This window comes from Acomys russatus, chromosome 13 (genome assembly GCF_903995435.1).
Source record: "Acomys russatus chromosome 13, mAcoRus1.1, whole genome shotgun sequence".
Taxonomy (NCBI): Eukaryota; Metazoa; Chordata; class Mammalia; order Rodentia; family Muridae; genus Acomys; species Acomys russatus.
In genome coordinates this window covers 16,250,958-16,272,511 of record NC_067149.1, presented here as the reverse complement: position 1 = coordinate 16,272,511, position 21,554 = coordinate 16,250,958, and the positions used below count along the sequence as shown (strand labels likewise).

Genomic DNA, 21,554 nt, shown 5'->3' with positions numbered 1-21,554 from the left:
AGGTGCCCGGTGCTCAAGGCAGGCGTGCAGGATTGCCAGAGTTGGTGTTTAGGCGACACACGGAGCCACCCACTTCTGCATCCAGACATCTCAGCAGGCTCAACTCCAGCCGACTCGGGGGTTCATTTGGAGCTCAGGGGGTCCACGGGGTGGGAGATAGCGACTGAGAGGTGAGAACAGAGCAGACATGAAGGTGAGCACGCGTTGGGGGACAGCTGGCATAGGAGGGAGATCACTGACTATGGGCGGGAACATCGGGGCAGGGCGGGGACAGCGTACTGTGGGCGGGGCTGGCTGGCCTTAGCCTCTGTACCGTTCGTTCGCTGAGGTAGCAGGAGCCCAGCTGCCACCCAAGCAAGAACAGACAGAGGGGCTCCTTTCCTTTGCTGCAGAGCTCCGGAGGAGCATCTGGTCCTCGCTCCGGTCCACAGGTACCAACTGCCCCGGAGCCGCTCAGAGAACCACGCGTAGAGGGTGGACGGAGCCTAGATTGCCTCTCTTTTACAGCCTTAGGTGAATGAAGCAGGAGAGGGTCCCTCGGAACTGCGGCCCCAGCAGCAGAGGACAGTGGGTAGTGGGGCTGCTCCCCAGAGGCGAGGACAGTTCCAGGAAAGACCAGGGCACAAGTCCTCCCTTAGGCGTCGATTCTGGACCCTTTCTTTAAATCCTGACTTTGAGCAGGGCTGGCAGCACGCTTATAGGGGTGCCCCTCAAAAGGGATATGCCTACGCTTCCGGAAGGGTGTGCTGGCCTCTCAGCTCTGGGTTCTGCCTCTTACCTAATAGTAGGAGCAGAGCTGGGGGGCTGAGCTGGCCAGGACATAAGGGCAAAACCCACTGAAGAGCTGTGAGAGGGAGCAGGTGGGACAAGCCTCCTGGGGTGCAGGGGAACTTCAGCCTTGTCTTCTTAACACCTGGGCATCAGGCTTCCTGGGGGAATCTTGGGGGGGCAACTTATTTTCTCCCTTTTCCAAGATCTCAGGATTGGCAATCTTGTTCCCTTCTGACATTTAGGGTGCTTTCCACATCCCAGTCCTCCCCCATATCCAGTTCCCTGATCTGATGTCTTCACATCTTGGGAGAGGTGTAAGGGAAAAGTCAGGAGGGAGATTCACTGCTGACAGACAGACCCTCCTCTCCTCCTGGCCTGCTCTGTAGGATGCTGGTCTCTGGTCCAGGATGTCCTCTTTTCCTTGCAGCTGGTCGAGGGGCCTGAGCACTGACTCGTGTGCTTCTGGGCCATAACACTGCCTCTCCAACAGCTCTGATCTTTACAGACAGTATTGATCTGACCGGAGGATGTTAAAACTCTACGTGTTTAAGCTATTAACCTGAGGACACACCACTCACCATGGGATTTTGCTTTCAGGTCTCCTTTCTAACCCTCTAGGTTAAGTGACGGCCTGTGACAAGCCTCGGCACACACTGTGCCAAACTTAAAGGAGTCACAGCAGAATCTGACAGGGCCACAGGAAGCTCGGTGAGGAGAAGTGGCAGCCGGAGGCCTCTGTGTTCCTCTCTCTCTCTCTCTCTCTCTCTCTCTCTCTCTCTGTGTGTGTGTGTGTGTGTGTGTGTTCCATGTTCAGGGCTCTGTGAGTCTGCAGTTGTGTTTTGCTGAAACCCATGAGATGGCATCTCTTTCCAGATGTGGGAATCAGTTATTGCTACCGCTGAATGGGGCCGCTCCACAAGGACAAAGTTCAAGCTGTCAGTCAGGGGTTGGGGTTTGAGGCAGGCTTTCTCTCTGCTCCACCTTCTTCTCGTCCTCCCAGCTTTGAGCTTTGAGGAAGAGCATAGCTTTCTGGTCTCCACTGGAGTGGAAATAAATGGAGTTGGAGCCTGTCTTCACAGACTCCCCCTCTGCCCCCCTCCCCACGCTTCCCCTAACTGAGTGGATATGTGGTTTCCATTCTCTTGTGTCCTCCCACTGGCCCCTTCCTTTCACTCCATTATCTGCGTGTACTGCGAGCAGGTGGCTAATGGGTCCGCATAGGTTTTCAGGATGATTTTTAACTCATCCAGGTTCACTCTCAACATGTAGCCAACTGAGTGTATGTCTTTCAAAGGTTGAAAATGGAACTCGGATACTGTGTCCCTTGTATGCTGGCTGGGAAGGTTTGATTCACCAAGAAAGAGCCTCGTGCCTGCAGAAAGAGAGAGAGAGAGAGAGAGAGAGAGAGAGAGAGAGAGAGAGAGAGAGAGAGCCGTCAACCTTCTAGACACTTCTCCGGGACAGCACCCAGTGGTGTTCACGACCCCCCACCCCCCACCTAGATGGAGACCACTATGGGGGCTCTGGGTGAGAATGCCACCACAGACACTTTCACCAACTTCCTCTCTGCACTCGATGCCAGCGGAGCCCAAACGGCTCCCTTTCCGTACACTTTCAGCTATGGTGACTATGACATGCCCTTGGATGAAGAAGAGGATGTGACCAATTCTCGGACTTTCTTCGCTGCCAAGATTGTCATTGGCATGGCTCTGGTGGGCATCATGCTGGTGTGTGGCATCGGCAACTTCATCTTCATCACTGCCCTGGCCCGCCACAAGAAGCTTCGCAACCTCACCAACCTGCTTATTGCCAACCTGGCCGTCTCAGACTTCCTGGTGGCCATTGTGTGCTGCCCCTTTGAGATGGATTACTATGTGGTGCGCCAGCTCTCCTGGGAGCACGGCCACGTCCTGTGCGCCTCCGTCAACTACCTGCGCACCGTCTCCCTCTACGTCTCCACGAATGCCCTGCTGGCCATCGCCATTGACAGGTGGGTACCACAGAGAAGCACAGAGGGAAGTGTGTGTGTGGGGGTGTTGGCTTTGAGCCTTCCTTTCCAATAGCTGCCTGCTGCTGATGTGTCTGGAGTCCCCATGAATGTGACCTACGAGGGACTCAAAAGCCCCCATAAAGACAGACTGAACATCTAGCTTTAGTCAGGGCTGGCGGCAGCTGAAGCCTGGAGTCGGGCAATAGGGAAGTCTTTGATCAGTGTCTGTGGATGTTCTCCTTGGATGTGCCTGGTCACGCGGCTTAGACAGGTAGGAGGGAGCGCTGAGAAGCGAGGTTAAGTTATATGGAGTTACTTCTTACAGAACCGTGAAAATCTGGACTTTCTCTAAAAACTATGATCTCGCAACACTAAGTGATTTTTTTTTTTACATAAGATTGAGGGAGTTGGTTTGGATGAAAAGATGGGGTGGGGGGCTCGCGAAAGAGAGCATGTGGTTTCAGTGTTGCATCAACTCCCACCCTCCTCACTTCGCACTCACCAGGCTACAATTACAAGGCTTCTCTAGCACCGCCAGGAAGTGAGATTGGTAGAAGTTACCTCTGCATGCCTTTTTTAAAAAAATTAATTACGTCATTTATTTACTTTACACCCCGTCACAGTCTCCCCTCTCTTCTTTCCTCCCAGCCCTTCAGCCCCCTCCCCAACTCCTCCTTCATTTCTCACCAGAGAGGAGGAGACCCCTCCCCCCCACCCCCGGACATCAGCCAGCCCTGATCCTCTTGGTATAAAGCTGTATTAATGAACCGGGTCACCATGATTTTAGGGAGTCTGTTGCAAGCTTCTTTGTGCTTTTTTTTGACTCTAAGCACAAGGCACCTTGTTATGGTCTGTGGACAGCTTTCCTGAGGGACTAATCAGGCTTCCATGGTACCTTGACATCTCTTCATCCAGAGAGCCTAACCACAGGCTCTCCTTGTTCCATGGCCTGAGGGCTCTGGGGCGTTTGACCCGTGCTCAAAGTCTGAGCAATGGAGCAAGTTTGCTAGCAAAACAGCTGGGGGCAGGAGGGCCCGTGAAAGGTCAACTTCTAAGGAAAAGGGACACGAAAGAGCCTGGCTTTAAGACCTGGGGTGGTGGCGGGGGAGCAGATCTCCTGCCTCCTTTCCCCAGAGAAGGAAGTCAGAGAGTCAGAAGCTGACAGGGAGCTCGGTCTGTCACCCATTAAGAGGTATGTTGAGGCCCTCAATACAAAGACACTGACCCTGGGGCATTTGCCCACTTAGTCAAGGAATCCAAATAAACCTAGCAGAGGATCCAGTCAGCCAAGAAGACAGCTGTATCCCAAGTGACTTTCAGAGCTGCCCGGGGCAGACACCTGCAGCTCTGTCTTCTCTGGAAATGGGACCGCTGCTTTGCCCCTTAGCACAGTCACAGGATAAAACACGTGGGATCATCTCCTGGGCTTTCACAGTCATGACACAGCGATACCCAGGAAATGCTCTTTGCTATCAGAAGTAGGATAGATGGGAGCACGCATGAGATCCATTCAACAGCGAGGGGGCTTACAACTGCGGGAGAGAGATGCCAGGATAAACTGAGGTGCACTGAGGCGCTATCAACAGGATTATTGATCAGCCACGATACGGGACTAATATCCTCAATACAGTTCGAGTGCATATTCCACTCCCACCAATCTCAGCTGCCTTCATACGTGGCGTACATCTCTGCGCAGTGCAAACTAGACACACGAATCAAGTCACGTTTTGCCCTGGGGACAACTGTTGATGCTTAGAGTGGGATTCTGACTGAATTTGCACACAGATGTGTGAGAAAAGCCCCAGGTGCAGGCTCAGGCCTCCTCAGTCTTAGGTGACTAATTGCCCAGCACAGTCGGTTTTTGTTGATTAAACTGATATTTGCCCCACGTGGTTTTTACTTCACCGTGTTGTTAGCATCTACTTTCAGTTTTGTAGTTTAGGAGTCAGTAATGTTTGTCTTGTGTGCCGTTCGAAACACAATGACTTTTCAGGTTTGATTTTCCTTAGTTTGGAGCAACTAATTTTTTTACCCAACGTATAGCAAATAGACACCTCGTTGCTAAAGCATCTTTATCTGATGAAATTTCTGCAGGAGTTTTTAGCATGTGCTTGATGGGAACCAGGTATCTGCCCTCCTGCTGCCTCAGGTCTTGAGGACAGCAAGAGCATCTCACGTGCTGGGATGAAGAGAGAACGCAACCATATTTGCAATACGAAGTGTTTCCTTTTTCAATCTTGGTATTTTGAGACTGGGTCTCACTGTAGAGTTTAGGATGGCTTTGAACTCACAACCCTTCTGCCTCATGCATCCGAATGCTTGGGCCACAGGCATGTGCTGCCATGCTTGGACAGAACGATGTGAAGTCAGAACAAGCACCAAATAAGGAGTGGATATCGCGGATATTAAGTTAACATCAAAAGGCATAAGTGACAACAAAACTGAATAAGCCAGTGCTTCCAGTAAAGCCAAGAGTTGTTTTTATGATGTGCAAATCATACTGGAAGGCTAAGAAAGGGGCTCTGACGTGTTGCCTCGCAGAACAGTTTGTCTTCGGCCAGCATGGATGCAGTGTTTCCTGTTTTTGCTATCACTGTCTTCCTAAGCATCAAGGCTGGGAAGTCTCTCGTCCTGGCCAGTGTCTCCATTCTAGAACATTTGATCCATTGTCCTGGTCATACTTGTCACTGCAAAGGTTCACTTGGCTGCGTAGTCCCAGCCTCCTCTACTTTGGGCCTTTTGATGTCAGTGTCTCCTGGGTCTGCCCAGCTGCCCTGGTCAGATCCATCCTAGCTTTTTATTCACTCCTGCACACATGCATGAATGCATCTGTGTCGAATGACTACTCAATATCGGGTGCTATTCCAGAGGCTGGGGATACAGGGGTAAACAGAAGAAAACATCTGGCCCCTGACAAAGCTATGTCAAAGGGATGAAGAGAGTTCTCTGTCAGGCAAGGAACTGTGGAAGGTAATTTCAGAAGTTAGAAATACAAAACAAAACAAAGAAACACAGCAGAAGAAACACTAAGAATGCCTGGGTAGGGGAGCCAGTCTAGACAAGCCAGGGGAGGTCATTTGGGAGGCCCAGGAGGGATGGCAAAGTTTCATTTTGTCAGGACTGAGAGAAAGTGTCACGGCTAAAGGGAGTTGTGGGCACAAAAGCCTTGAGGCAGGAACAGACCTGATATGTTCCAGGAACTGAGAGAAGGCTTTGTGGCTTCAGGGAGGTAAGCGGGCTACAAATGAACGGGTCTTCTTCATGAACATAACTTTGCTTTCTTCCTGGAATAACTGATATACATTTCAAACCTTGTGAGCTGAGGACAGAGGTGAAATGTCATGTCAAAAGCAACACACCTAGCCGGAACTGCACCTTTCTGCAAAGTTCAGCTCTATTAACTCTCTTACTGTGTTTCTCGCGCCTTCTGTTGCTCAGCTCTCCACTGCATCTGGGCTCAGGCTAAGTAAACAAAGATGCACTTCCCCAAAAGTGATAGTGGCCTTTTTGACAATGAATGTTTCGATTCACCCAATACCAAACCATCAACAGGGTGATGTTTTATTAGATTTATTAAAACTGGATGCCCCAAACTCACAGATGACAAAAGTGAGAAAAGACATAGATAAGACCTCCTGAGGCAAGGAACTAATAATGGCAAAATGGTTAAATGAAAAACAAGGGTCGCGTTCACAATGAACTTTGGAGAAGGGCAGTATAGCGGGCAAAGGAGGTGGCGCGGAGGAGGTAGACTTTAATGCGACTACCAACAAATGAGAGGAAAGGTCTTCTAAGAGCCCAGGCCAGTGTGTGATGGAGCCAGGAAGTGAGGATGCTGCCACTGACTCCAGAACCTTGGGGGAGCATGTGGACCAAGGGCCGGATCTTCAGAACAGTGTTCCAAAAGAGATGAGGTCACATTCCAGAAGATATACAAATCTACCAGAGGACAACCTGAAGGAGTTGGCAAGATCCTGCAGGAAGTCCCTAGCCCCAACCCGCTCTGGGCCTCCTCCTAGATGTGGAAACAGACACTGGAACTGCCCTTGAGATGTATGGAACCTTCTGGTCTGCTGCTTATGAAATGCTGGAAGACTCCTCTTCCTCTGGGCTGGGGCGCTGAGCAAACTAGCCAGGATATGTGTCCACTGGTGTTGAAAGCACAGATGCCCCGGCTGAGTTCGTCCGTTGGGATTGGTTGGTTGGTTCTCCAGCCATGATCAGCCCAGTAGTTGCTACAACCATTATGAGAGACCTTAGTTGGGGACAGGCATGGAGTCCCAAACTCTGCTGACGCACCCAGCCCTCGGCTATCTTACAACCTCTGCAGAACTATTTCTTTGCCTGGGAACCTTTATTTGTTCTCTGTTGGCTTTGGGTGGATCTGAATTTAAGCCACTGTCGTTACAGACACAGGGCAAGTGAAGCCACGCTCACAGAGAGAGAAAAGGAGCTGCCAATGGCCCAATTGCTTTGAGGAGCACCGTAGGTAGAAAACCAAGTCTGTGGTAGAGAGAAAAGAGAGGGATCTGGTGAAGGTCAGGCAGAGGGGAGTATGCCTGCTCCTGATGGAAAGGGAGGCAGCAAATGGCGTCTCCATCAAATGGGCAGCTTTGCTCTCTTACTCCTTTGGGAAGGTTGAAGTTACCTAAATGAAAGTATGGGCTCCAGAGCAAGGGCTGGGGGAAGTCTGCATTTGGCCTGTTGGTTCGTGGCTCAGTGGCGGCCAGCGTTAACTGTGGGTGGGATTGCTGCCTGGGTGGTGTACGAAATGTCTAACACAGTTCGAGCGCTGGCGTTCATCCCTCTATTGAGTGTGGATGCGATGTGGCCAGCTGCTTCAAGCTCCTACTTGCCTTGACTTTTTTGCCATGTAACCTCAATAACTCGACTGTAACATCACACTGTGAGGCAAAATAAACCCTGCCCTCTTCAAGATATTTTTGTCAGAGTATTTTACTCACAACTCAGTAACTAAGACATTGTGTGTGTGTGTGTGTGTGTGTGTGTGTGTGTGTGTATGTGTGTTTATACAATGTGAACCAAGAGCCTCTGAATGCCAGACGGTCCTCTACCACTGGGCCACACTCCCGCCAGCATGATGGCCACTATAAAGGGCCTGTGAATGCGCAAAGCCAGCAATGTGCATAACCCTATTCCAGTTTTTCTGCACTGAGAAGTTGCCTAGAGCTCCAGGCATGCATGCGGGTGGCCAGGCCAGCAGCCATCTGGGTGTTCAGAGGGTAAACATACCCTCTCCAGCTTCTCTAGACTTCTGGAGCCGAAAGAGAACGGGGGTGGGGTGGGGTGGGGGTGGTCTCATTCCATTGGTCCCCCGCCCCAGGTTCACCCAGTGTGAGGCGATGAATTGTGAAATGAGATCAGAAAAAACACAAGAAAGGATCTTTCTGCAGACCAAAATCCCAAGAAAGATGATCTCGAAGGGGCTGTTTACAAAGGGGTCTGGCACTTCCTCAGGGTCCTGTCACACTGCCATCATCTCTGCCTGGGATCAGCTACGGACACAAAAGAGTTTGTTTCCAGCGCTGCCTGGTCCTTTCCACTTCACTGCCGTCCTTCTCCTCCCAAGCCTGCCAGCCGCGAAAGCCTTCCAGGAAGCCGGAGCTCTCTGCAAAAGTGTGCACTCTGGGAAGGGTGCCATCACACTACCCGAGTGACTCACAGCCCCCACAGAGTGCTCTCTGCTGCCTGGACCACTGTGGTAACCGCGTGGGTTCTTTGGGAGTGAACAAAGGCAGTATCTTTTACTGCCTGATGTTTTGCGGTTTAAAAAAAAAAAAAAAGTCATGTATATACTAATTGATTTTCACATCAGCCCTGTGAGATAGGGTCTAAATGCTTTCTGTCAAGGGTCTTGTGGCATACAACCTTGAGGAAGAAAGCTCTCCATCTCTCAACAGCCTCTCTCTTTCCAGGTGGAGAGTGAAGTAAATACATTTTTTTCCTCTCTGTGAGCAGAACAATGCTTTCAGAACCGCAGAACGAAAACAAAACTCTGGCCCATGATTTGGTTGGAAAGGTTGATTCCCCCCCTCCCCACATCAACTAGTTCAAGGTGGAGCCGTCAGTCAGACCTACTTAACTTTGAACTTAGCTGCCTTTAGGAAAAATGATGGACCAGTGCCTGGTCAGAGACCTGTAAGACGTATAATTACTACATTTGAAAGTAATTGTCACCACATTTCTCAGTGTATGTCAGATTTAAAACTGAACCAGTACTGGGGTTGGAGAGATGACTCAGTGGTTAAGAGCACTGACTGCTCTTCCAGAGGTCATGAGTTCAATTCCCAGCAACCACATGGTGGCTCACAACCATCCACAATGAGATCTGGTACCTTCTTCTGGCATGCAGTGCATGTAAGCATAATACTGTATACATAATAAATAAATAAATATTAAAAAAAATAACTTAACCAATACTATTGTATTCATGATCACGTCGAATCTTTAAAGCACTTGAAGACTTGGATAGACGAGAAAGCTGAGATGAGGAGAAATTAAGAGGTGGAGCTGAGGTTTGCTGCAGACCCCTTGCCCTGGCCATATCCCTCGGGTAACATCCCTTGTAGCTGCATAATGTTCCCAGAGGGAAATTCTTCCCCCCCGGGGGGGGGGGCCTCCTTCCAAGGATGACTCCTCTTCTGTTCTTGCCCAGGTATCTGGCCATTGTGCACCCGCTGAGACCGCGGATGAAGTGTCAAACAGCCGCGGGCCTTATCTTCCTGGTGTGGTCGGTGTCCATCCTCATCGCCGTGCCAGCCGCCTATTTCACCACCGAGACGGTGCTGGTGATCGTGGAGAGCCAGGAGAAGATCTTCTGTGGCCAGATCTGGCCGGTGGACCAGCAGTTCTACTACAAATCCTACTTTCTCTTGGTCTTCTGCCTCGAGTTTGTGGGCCCTGTAATCGCCATGACCCTGTGCTACGCCAGGGTGTCCCGGGAGCTCTGGTTCAAGGCGGTGCCGGGCTTCCAGACTGAGCAGATCCGCAGGAGGCTGCGCTGCCGCCGCAGGACCGTGCTGGGGCTGGTGTGCGTCCTCTCGGCCTACGTGCTGTGCTGGGCGCCCTTCTATGGCTTTACTATCGTGCGCGACTTCTTCCCCTCCGTGTTTGTGAAGGAGAAGCACTACCTCACCGCCTTCTACGTGGTGGAGTGCATCGCCATGAGCAACAGCATGATCAATACGCTGTGCTTCGTGACGGTCAGGAACAACACCGCTAAATACCTCAAGAGGGTCCTGCGGCTCCAGTGGAGGGCCTCTCCCAGCGTGAGCAAGGCCAGCGCGGACCTCGACCTCAGGACCACAGGGATGCCTGCCACTGAGGAGGTGGACTGCATCAGACTGAAGTAAGCGTGATGGTACCACAGCGCCTGGACGCACATAGCCGCGGCCAGCTTGGTTTCCCCGCAGAAGGCAGAGGAAGGTGACAACCACTTAGACACGCTATTCAAGGAACACTGAGGTGTGGGGCGTCTGAAGTGCACCAGCGGTCAGCGTTCATTCAAGACCTAAGTTTGGCAAAGAGTAGACACCAGTGAAAGTCATTTAGTTGACTGAGATTACGTGGGGATTCTAGCAAGGAAATGTGGCGTGGAGTGCCTGGGCTCCGCGTGGGCCTAACTCACCTCTAGCAGTGAGCTTTGGTTCACAAGCATTAGCAAGCCTGGAGCACAGAAGAGGGTCCCAGATCTCCTGCAGGCCTTCTCTCTTCACCCCAGAATCCCCTCTGGGATGGGATTCAGACACATGTGTGGATACTCCAGGACCCACGGCCAAGTTCTGAAACCTCCCCTGACCCCTGCCCGGGCCCCACAAACCTATGGTCCCCTTTTAGGCCTAGGGCTTTGCACATAGATAGCAGGTGAGGGCAGGGGCTTCTCTGGAGCATGGACTTGGTGGAGAAGCCACATGGACTCTGGGTTCCATTTAGCTAGGGAATTTGGGGTTCTGAGTCACATGAAAAGAGAAGCCGGGGCTCAGATGAACATGGTTTCCTCACTATGTGGTCTACTCACCGCAGGGGAAAAGGGGATGAAGAAGAGGAGAAAGAGTCGGATGGGGCTTGTGGAAATGTGTGTAGGTGAAAGGATGGTGCCCTTCTGCCTCTCAGCTACCATGGCCTGGACCACTTAGGCTGTTTCTTGGGTCCTCATGCCTCTGTGCTTATGGAGTATAGACCCCTTGAAGGTCAACCTAGCACCTTGCTTTCCCATGCCCGCTAGCTCCCCGACACAAGGTGTTTCAGCCCACCCAACCCATTTGATGAAGCTCCCTCTCACTACTGTGACTGGGAGAAAGAGTTCATAGTCACTGGTGTCTGAGTCTTGGCCTGGTCATGATTCTGGGGATCGAGACTTGCTGCTCTTTTAAAATGAAGGGGACCGTGGAGAAACTACATTTCTGCTCTTCCGCATGAGTGAAGACTTGCACATCAGCGGTGCAGCCTGGACACTCAGGAAAAGAGAGGTTGGCCTAGCAGCGAGGTCTAGTGACCTCCCCCCACCCCACCCCCCCCCCGCCTCGACTTTGTAACTTTCCTCCTTGGTTTAGATTCTGGCTTAAGAAGATCTGAAGTCCAGCTTTGACTGTGTTGTCTACACAGATTGAGATAAGACTTTCTGAAGACAGAGGTAAAACTTAAGAAACTTTATTAGAATTCTGAGGTCAAATAATACATGGAAGACATGCTTTTAACCATCTGAGTAGTAAACTACCACCAGCACCTCCACAACTGTGGAGTGTCTGGGCAAAGACAAACTTGTGTGTATGCGTGTGTGTGTGTGTGTGTGTGTGTGTGTGTGTGTGTATAGTGTTTATATATCTATTAGTCTAAATAGCTCAATGTTCTTCGTGTGAATTATTTTCTTAGGCTTCTCCACAGTGCATCGGGCCATCATAGCATGTTGGTACAAACAAAACCATGAGTTTTCATGGCAGATACATAAAGCAAGTGGTACATGGCCTGTAGTGAGGAGATAAGCACCAGGTTTTATAGCCTCCAGAATCAGAGCATCCTCATAGGCTGTCATCTCACACATGTTCCCAGTGAGCATGAACAATGTCTCTCTCAGCCTGCTTTTATTCTCATGAGCGGCAGAGGGGCCTTGTCCTTTTCCTCAGACTTCATTATAGGACAAGTCATTAATAAGACTGAGTGGCACCTGTGTGTGTTTTCTTTCCAAATACAGGCAACTCTATTTTTGACTACAAGGTTTTTTTTTAACTGTCTATTTTCCCAGGAAATACATTTCAAAGCCCCATTTATTTATTCTTGTTTAGTACCCACATTACTTTAAATTAGAATTCTCTCAGAGGATAAAAATTCATTAAAGTACAAATCTAAACCAAATACAGAGGGGGAAAAACCTATTTTTTATTTTAAACTTTATTACAAAAAATGCAAAAAAAAAAAAAAGAAGAAGAAAGAAAACCATATACCAAATTAACCAGACCAAAAAACTCTTACTTCTTAGAATAAAACCTTATTGCATTATAAAATGGCTAAGTTAGTTTGGGGATTTAGAAACGCTTGGATGATATAATTTATTGAGATATGTTCTCTGTTCTTACTGCTAAGGCTAAGTGAGAATTGACTCTGTTAATAATCATTGTTTTTTGTTTTTGTTTTCAAATTCAGGATAAGTGAACTGTTCTGCCTTTAGGCCTAAACTGTATCAAAGTTTCACTCATCTGAACTCTCTGTAGTACTTCCAGATATTAGTGTCTGCTTGTGATTTTTTTATGGTGAATGGTTGTTAGCTGTGCACACAGGACCACTGGCTGCACTGTGCTCGCATCCTTTCCCAAGCTCTAGAATGACCCTCTCTGAGACAACATCGACTAGATTCCATGATCACAGGATTTGTGGGAACAGCGCTGCCTCACGCTGCTTTTGCCAAGAGCTTCCCACCCCCCTCAGGAGCTGTGGCTGATTTATGTGCCTTCTTCCCGTGAGTCTGGGCTGATGGAGCCAAGAGTACCTTTCAGCATCTGAGTCACGATTTGATGTCTGTGGACCCGTTTATGCTGACTCTAGGAGTGAACCCTTGAGCAGGCCCAGTGTCCACCTGTGCAGAGAAGATGAGGGAGAAACTGCATACAGATTCCCTGGGCTAGCAGCTCACCCAACAGACTTCTCAAAAAACAAAACAAAACATAACAAATTAACAAATGAAAAAACTCCACACACACAAAAAAACCAACTAGTGGCAAGATCAACAAGTTGAGACCCATGAGAGACATTGCTTTTGTGTTCTCTGTCAAAGGACATATGCACATACATCCTATGCAGAAGGATATAGATGCAATTTTGCAAAAATCATACCATTTCCATAACTAAGAGAAGACATAAAACATAAATTCTTCAGCCAAAGACATTAAAACAGGTGATGTGGCAGGCAACACAGCACGCGCTGGAGCATGGAGCAAGGTGCATGCTCGCTATGGACAAAGACGCTAAAGCTCTTGTAAGATGAGCAGGTGATAGATTTGACGCCTGTTCTTGAAAAACATGACCTTGCTGGGCTGTGGTGGCACATGCCTTTAATCCCAGTGCTTGGGGGCCAGAGGCAGGTGGATCTCTGTGAGTTCAAGGTCAGCCTGGGCTACAGAGTGAGTTCCAGGACAACCATGGCTATTACACACACACACACACACACACACAAACACACACACACAAACACACACACACACAACTCCTGTCTTGAAAAAAAAAAAAAAAAAAAAACAGAGCAAAACAACAAGGGAAAAAAAAAAAAAAAAAAAAAAGGAAGAAAGAAAAAGAAGCATACTATCTTTTGTAGCCTGGCTGCAGAGACAAGCCCAGTTTTCCTTCCTAGAGTGTGAGAAGTGAGATTTAACACTCAGATTCTACAGTTGTAGAAACGGAAGTGCAGCAAACATGGGCGATGGAGGGGGTGTGGGTAAGAGGAGGGTGGGGCGGGGGAGAGGAGGATGGACATGACGGAGCTCGATATCACACAGCTGGACACTGTGAGAGCCAGTTAGACTTCAGGGCTCCTGAAGCTGAGCCCAGCATTGGAACATAGAATTTCTTGGTGCAGGGTGCATAACATCTTAGAGAGGGGGATTCTGTCCAAGAATCCTTGAGATGTCTGTTCAACCTGACTGGCCTTCTCTGGAGACCCTTAAAGAGTTTAACAGACACATTCCTGGCTCCTTTGCAAGCCAAGTTTTAGCTCATTCTACCCCCTGGACCTCGCAGCCAGCCCCAGAGGCTCCAAGGTTGGGGGAGAATGGATCAGAGCTGTTGCTGATGGCTCTATCTACCTAGCTTGAGGCCCCTAGGAATGGGACAGCTGCAGTTTAGAGGCTGCACAGAGCCCGCTCATGTCCTTCCCAGAGAGGCCTAGAGTGAAACATTTGTGACTGAAGCGGGATTTGAACTTGAGGAGCAAAGCACAGAGGACCCTGTGTCACAGGAACCTTTTTTTTTTCCTGCTCCTGGTGAGCAAAGGCTTCCCCCACATGTTGAAACTGTCTCTGGGACAAAAACAAAACAAAACAAAACAAAACAAAACAACACTCGAAAACTATATAAATGCAGTAAAAGGCCACCCAGCCTTACCCTTTCTCTTGTGACACTTTCAAAGGCTGGAGTGAGAACACTCGGAATATGTAGGGGAGCCACTGTTCTTTTGGGGGTTTGCGTGACAGTCAGTTTTGATCATGAATCAATTATATTATTAAACACTGAGAAGACACACTCTGCTTTGTCTGTGACAGCTTTCGGGGGAGGATCAATAGAGGAAGAAAGGCCTGTCTGCAGTGCGGGTGCTCCTTTTAATGGCTTGGGGGCCTGGACTAAATGAAAAGCAGAAAACAGCGTTGCCGCTGGCTGGCCGAGCACCAGTGTCCACACCTCTCTCCACTTCTCTGCTCATGGAGACCCAGTGCCACACTCCCACCGCCACGCACCCTTAGATGCCCTCCCTTCTTGACCAGGATGGGTTTTATTCTCTCAAACTGTGAGGCAGTAAAGCCTTTAACAAAATAATTTATTCAGATTTACATCTCAATTGTTATCCCCTCACTTGTATCTTCCTGTTCCCCATCCCTCCCTCTTTCACCTTATTCCCCTCCCCTAGGTCTGTGACAGAAGGGGGACGTCCTCCCCCACCATATGACCACAGCCTATCAGGTCTCATCTGGATAGCCTGCTTCCCCTTCCTCTGAGTGCCACTGGGCCTCCCCACCAAGGGAAAGTGGTCAAATGGGGGCACCAGAGTTCATGTCAGAGGCAGTTCCTCCGCTTCCCACAACCATGGAGAATGAGCTGTCCATTGGCTAGTTCTGAATAAGGGAGTCTAGGTTTACAGCATGAATTGTCCTTGGTTGGTGCAACAGTTTGTGCAGGACCCCTGGGTCCAGATCCATCAGCGTTGATGGTCTTCTTGTAAGGTTCCTTGACCATCTGGGTCCTTCTATCTCCTCATTCTTCCATACCAGTCTCACCTGGAGTCCCAATAGCGAGTCCCAGCATCTGTCCTGATCCCCCGCTGAGTGAAGACTCTCAGAGAACATCTATATTGGCCTAGAATCCAATTATAAGTGAGTATATACCATGTGTGTCTTTCTGGGTCTGGGTTAGCTCACTCAGGATGATCATTTCCAGTTCCATCCATTTGCATGCACATTTCAAGATTTCCTTGATTTTAATAGCTGAGTAGTATTCCATAGCGTAAATGTACCACAGTTTCTTTATCCATTCTTTGACTGAGGGACTTTTAGGTTGTTTCCAGATTCTGGGTATTACAAATAAGGCTGCTATGAAAATAGTTAAGGAGACCCAGGCATGGTGGTGCATGCCTTTAATCCCAGCACTCGGGAGGCAGAGGCAAGTGGATTGCTGTGAGTTCAAAGCCAGCCTGGTCTACAAAGTGAGTACAGGACAGCCAAGACTACACAGAGAGACCCTGTCTCAAAAAACAAACAAACAACAACAACAAAAAAGAAAATAGTTGAGGAAATGTCCTTGTTGTGTGGTGGAGCATCTTTTGGGTATATTCCAAGGAGTGGAATAGCTGGGTCTTGAGGTAGCCCTATTCCCAGTTTTAAGAGAAATTGCCAGATTGATTTTCAAAGTGGTTGTACAAGTTCGCACTCCCACCAGCAATGAAGGAGTGTTCCCCATTCTTGCCAGCATGTGCTGTCACTTGAGGTTTTTTTTAAAAAATTATTTATTTATTTATTATTTATACATTATTCTGCCTGCCACAGGAAGGCACTGGATCTCATTACAGATGGTTGTGAGCCACCATGTGATTGCTGGGAATTGAACTTGGGACCTTTGGGAGAGCAGCTGGTGCTTTTAACCTCTGAGCCATTTCTCCAGTCCCCATCACTTGAGGTTTTAATTTTAGCCATTCTGATGGGTGTGAGATGGAATCTCAGAGTCCTTTTGATTTGCATTTCTCTGATGACTAAGGACGTTGAGCATTTCTTTACGTGTTTCTCAGCCATTCAATATTCCTCTGTTGAGAATTCTCTCTCTGAACCCCATTTCTTAATTGGGTTATTTGATTTATTGGTGTTTAATTTCTTGAGTTCTTTATATATTTTTGGATATTAGCCATTTGTCAGATGTAGGGTTGGTGAAGATCTTTTCCCAGTCTGTAGGCTGTTGCTTTGTTCTGTTGACAGTGTCCTTTGCCTTACAGAAGCTTCTCAGCCTCATGAGGTCCCATGGGCTGTTGGTGTTCTGTTCACTTTTTCTTCTAACAGATTCAGTGTATCTGATTTTACTTTGAGGTCTTTAATTCACTTGGATTTGAGTTTTGTGAAGGGTGATAAATACGGATCTACTTGCATTTTTCTACATGTGGACCTCCAGTTAGACCAGCACCATTTGTTGAAGATGCTATCCTTTTTCCATTGTATATATTTGACTCCTTTGTCAAAATTCAAGTGCCCATAGGTGTGTGGATTCTTAAGTTGCATTTGCCGGGAGTTTAGTCACAACAACAAGTCGGGTGATGAATATAGTTTGGAAACAGATTATATTTGCATCTGTCACGTCTGCATCTGTTTCTATCCTGTCATTTATTTGGTTACATTTGATGACACAAGTGCCCATGTGCTATTGAAGACTGTTGTCCTGAAGGTGTTTAAGTTCTATTGCTGTGAAGAGACACCACGACCAGGACAACTCTTACTGAATACGAATCAATTGGGGCTGGCTTACAGCTTCAGGTGTTTAGCCCATTGTCATCATGGCAGGAAGCATGGCAGCACACAGGCAGACCTGGTGCTGAAGAAACAGCTGAGAGTTTTATATTTGGATCCAAAGGCAACAGGAAGAGAAAGAGCCAAAAGGCTTAGCTTGGGCCCTTGGGAAGGCAAAGCCCCGGTGACCCACCACAGCTACTCCAGCGAGGCCACACCTCCTTTCCTTCTCAAGTGGTGCCCCTTCCTGATGATCAAGCATTCAAATATAAGAGCCTATGGGAGTCCATTTTTATTCAAACTGCCACAAGATTAGTGGCCAAGACAGGAAGCAGAGAGACTGATTTGGAGGCAAAATAATAGATAGATGAGATGGCTCTTGCAAGGCTGTCTAGCTTTTTGACATGTCCATAGGATGGTGTCATCTACAAATGTGTTTGGCTCCTTCTATGCTATCCTGGGGTACAGATGGGTCACAAGTCACAGTTGGACATATCTGGAACTTTAAATTATTTTGTAGGCTAAGTAAGGAAGCAAGTCTGAGTAATTTGAACTTCTGGGACAGGAACTGATTTAATAAGTATACCAAACATTAGTTGATATATTGATTTGAGGTATTGATAAAATAGTTAGGCTGTATTTCCTGCAAGTAGCCAGGAAGAGCAGTGAAGAATTCAGAAACAAATTGTAAGTCAGAGAAGATTCCTTATGAACTTTTTCAGGTCCCTCTCTCTCTCTCTCTCTCTCACACACACACACACACACACACACACAACTAAAGCTATATTCTATTTTCCAGGATATTAGACCCTCAAAGAAAATCTAATCAGAACAATTCCAGTTTAATTTTTAGCAAGACTATGAGGAAGACTTAAAAAAAATGACTTCTTTAAAGTGCATCTTCTTCTTTTTTTAAAAAAAAATTTACTTACCTTTATTTTATGTGCATTGGTGTTTTGCTTGTATGTATGTCTATATCAGAGTGTCAGATCTTGGCATTACAGACAGTTGTGAGCTGCCATGTGGGTGCTGGGATTTGAACCTGGGTCTCTGGAAGAGCAGTCAGTGACCTTAACCATGGAGCCATCTCTCCAGGCCCTAAAAGTGCATCTTCCTATCAAAGGCAAGTTTTTCTTTGTTTGTGTTGTATGCGTATCTGTGTGTGCATGTATATATGTAAGCATGTGAATGTGTGTATGTAAGTGTGATTTTATTTCACCTTTTTTGTTTTTTCATTGATGTTTTGAGGTAACATCTCATTGTAGAGTTGGCTTTCAATGTTGGTTTCAATGTTTCATGTTGCTTTTCCAAGCAGATATCCTAGGCTGGCTTTGAACTCAAGATTTTCCTGACAGCCGCATGCTATCATGCTAAGCAAGGCGTTCTTTCTTTAAAAGTCCCTAAATGCCCAATTTTGCATGTGCCTCGAACATAACACTACACTCTTGCATTGGCTCTAGTTATCCAAATGCCTCTGCAGACTGTGTGCATGCATCATAAGCACAGTGCTGTTGAGAGCCATGGTAGTGGGCTCCGGAAGGCTGCTGGTCTGGAGGTGGTGGCGGCGAGGGGTCAGCTGACAGGTGAAATCCAGGCTTGTGTGGCTGTAAGCTATTGTCTGGTATTTTTCATGGTCCATAGATGGGGTGGGTGCAAGCACAGTCTGACTGAGAAGTGAGGATTGCTCCGAGAAAGCCACATCCATTTGGTGAAGAATCAGCAGTCAGACATTAATACCCTTTCTATGAGAGCATTTTCTTTATGTGCATGTACCTGTACACACACACACACACACACACACACACACACACACACGGTACTCTTTACCTTGCAAACACACACACACACACACACACACACACACACACGGTACTCTTTACCTTGCAAACACACACACACACACACACACACACACACACACACGGTACTCTTTACCTTGCAAACACACACACACACACACACACACACACGGTACTCTTTACCTTGCAAACACACACACACACACACACACACACACACACACACACACACACACACACACACACACACACACACACACACACACACACACACACACACACACACACACACACACACCACACACACACACACACACACACACACACACACACACACACGGTACTCTTTACCTTGTGATGGCTAAAACCTTGGCCCTGGGATATTTAGTTCTTAATTCCAGGAACCTGTGAGTGCTGCCTCATGTGGCCAGGATGATTGCATCAGTGATCGTGGAATCTAAATGTGGAAGTTCACCCAGCGAGCCCTGAGCAGCAACCAGAAGCACCCTTGCAAAGGGAAGGTGAGCTATGTATGATTTTTAGGTGGCTGTGAGGCGACTCTGCAATCAGAGGGTGGAGGAACGTGTCTCGACACTAGGGAAGGCATCACAAACAAGGAGGCACCAGACGCTCCGCTCGGGAAGTCAGGCCAACTGCTTCCCTCTCCCCCCGCCCCGCCCCCAGCCCCAGGCCCCAGCCTTCAGAAGGAGCCAGCCCTCACTCTGCTGTGCTGCAGTGTGGTGACTTTGGACTTGTGACATCCAGTGCTGAGGACAGGGGGCTCACTCAGGCCTGTTGCTTTGGGGTCCCTCTGAGAGGTTAGTGTCTGCAGCCTTAGCTCCGCTTTCAGCCTCTGCAGACAGACTTTGCTGCTCCTCAGTTTAGCCTCTCGTTGCTTTGGGCTAATAGCTGGACTCCATGGCTGGCCTTGCTGAGGACACAGGCTCTTCCCCGAGGCAAGCCCTTTTTGGGCAGTGAGATGATTATTCGTGATAAAATGAGTATTTTGGATTACCAGTGGGTTTCTCCTGTTGTTCTCTCTACGTCTCTCATCATAGTAGAGATATTCCTGAAGATTTTCATGGTTCAAAACCATCCCTGCCCGGCACTGTGGTCCTCAGGTCTTGGAGAGGGAGCTCAGCTCTGGGACCTTTCTTCCTCCCAAGCCCTTGGTCACAAATCACTCAGCTGGGACGGATGTGGCTCTTGTTGGTGAGCCGGCCCCTCCCTCTGTGTCGCTCTGGTGGGAGCGTTGTGTTTTTGCCGACTTCAAGCCTTGAACTTGTTTATACACTCAATCGAGATCGGTGCGCTGTTATTCCCTCCTGTGTTTTAGGATCTGCATGGGGGGGGGGGGGGGGGGGGGGGGTCTGTGCAGCTCTGAGAGCCGTTATGTTAGCACTGCTCATCCCAGATCATAGACGCATCACTCACCCCAGGGTTTGTGGGCGGAACAAACAACACAAAACCAATTTCCTGCACTTTGCACAAACTGCTACTTTATTATTTTGCAAATGAAAAACATTTAGAAATTCTATGAAAATGATCATTAGTGTTCCCACCCAGTGTTACTCAATCATTAGTTAACCGGTTGTCTGTTTAGTGTTTGCTGTATATTCCTACGCGCTGGGAATTCAGCAACGAACAAGGCAAATCTATTGTCTTCATGAATTCTACCTCAATCTAACGACCCCGAAGAAAAGCATGCACAGAGAAATCCCTATAGTGCTAAGTGTTATGGGAAGTGGGGTGAAGGAGGAATGGGGCAGAAAGGAATTGGGGGTGGTTTGCATTCAGGGACAGCTGGCCTTCTTAGAGATGAAGATGAAGAGCCTGGCCCTGCAAAGACCCTGGCAGTCTTTCCCAGGGTTGGAGTTTGCAAGAGCAAAGGCACAGAGGACCAAGGATCTGAGGGGAGGCACTGCACGGAGCTCTGTGTCTGGAACAAAGAAGAGGTGGGTTGAGAGGCCACTTACCTCACCAGCCAGAGCCTCACAGGCCTTAGGAAAGATAATGGATTCTCCTTTTAAGTGGGAGGGTCACTGTGGCTCTGAATTAGTGTTTAACGTTGTGTGTTCAGTCCACTGCACTGAGAACAGTGAGTTGGTGTGGGAGGGAGAGCCATGTGTATCAAGCCAGACACCAATGTGGGGGTGTGCTGTGAGGCTCAGACTCTGTCCCTGGAAAACTCTCACCCCTCTGAGCTTGTCAGGGTGTCCCGAGAGCTTTGCTCACCGAGGCGCGGGTGCTTCTCTTAAGTATTTCATCGAATAACATATTTCTTGTTTTGTTGATACAATGCCTTCTTTTAGTTCACACAGGGGAGTATGATACTTTTTGAAGTTTTTTTTTTCTTAATAGTTTTTATTACTAACTAATATGCTTTATTTAATTTATTGGAGCACACACACATATATGTATGTATACACATATATATGTATACACACAAATATATATATATATATATATATATATATATATATATATATATATACACACACACATGCTGTGTAATGAATAATTTTAATGTCAACTGACACAAGCTACAGTCATCTGAGGGGAGGAAACCTTAATCTGGAAAGAGCCTCCACCAGTTTGGGCTGTAGGTAAGCCTATAGAGTATTTTCTTAACTAGTGATCAATTGAGGAGGGCCCAGCCTATTGGAGGTGGTGCCGCTGCTGGTCCTGGCTCTGTAAGAAAGCAGGCTGAGCACACCATGGGGAGCAAGCCAGTGTGCAGCACCCCTCCACGGCCCTTGCATCAGCTCCTGCCTCCAGGTGCCCGCA

General features: G+C 48.2%; 1 protein-coding gene and 1 long non-coding RNA gene across 2 annotated transcripts; both read left to right on the top strand.

Moving 5' to 3' along the window:
- The first annotated feature begins 330 nt into the window (after window positions 1–330).
- LOC127196818 (uncharacterized) lies at window positions 331–2,169 on the top strand. Its single transcript, XR_007831554.1, has 3 exons — window positions 331–431; window positions 1,390–1,479; window positions 2,066–2,169. It is a non-coding gene; the product is annotated as an uncharacterized LOC127196818 (long non-coding RNA).
- Window positions 2,170–2,264: 95 nt separating this feature from the next.
- Prokr1 (prokineticin receptor 1) lies at window positions 2,265–10,202 on the top strand. The gene is made up of 2 exons (XM_051154861.1): window positions 2,265–2,761; window positions 9,438–10,202. The coding sequence occupies exons 1-2, from the start codon at window positions 2,274–2,276 to the stop codon at window positions 10,132–10,134; spliced, it is 1,185 nt and encodes a 394-aa protein (XP_051010818.1). The 5' UTR covers window positions 2,265–2,273; the 3' UTR covers window positions 10,135–10,202.
- The last annotated feature ends 11,352 nt before the right edge of the window (window positions 10,203–21,554 follow it).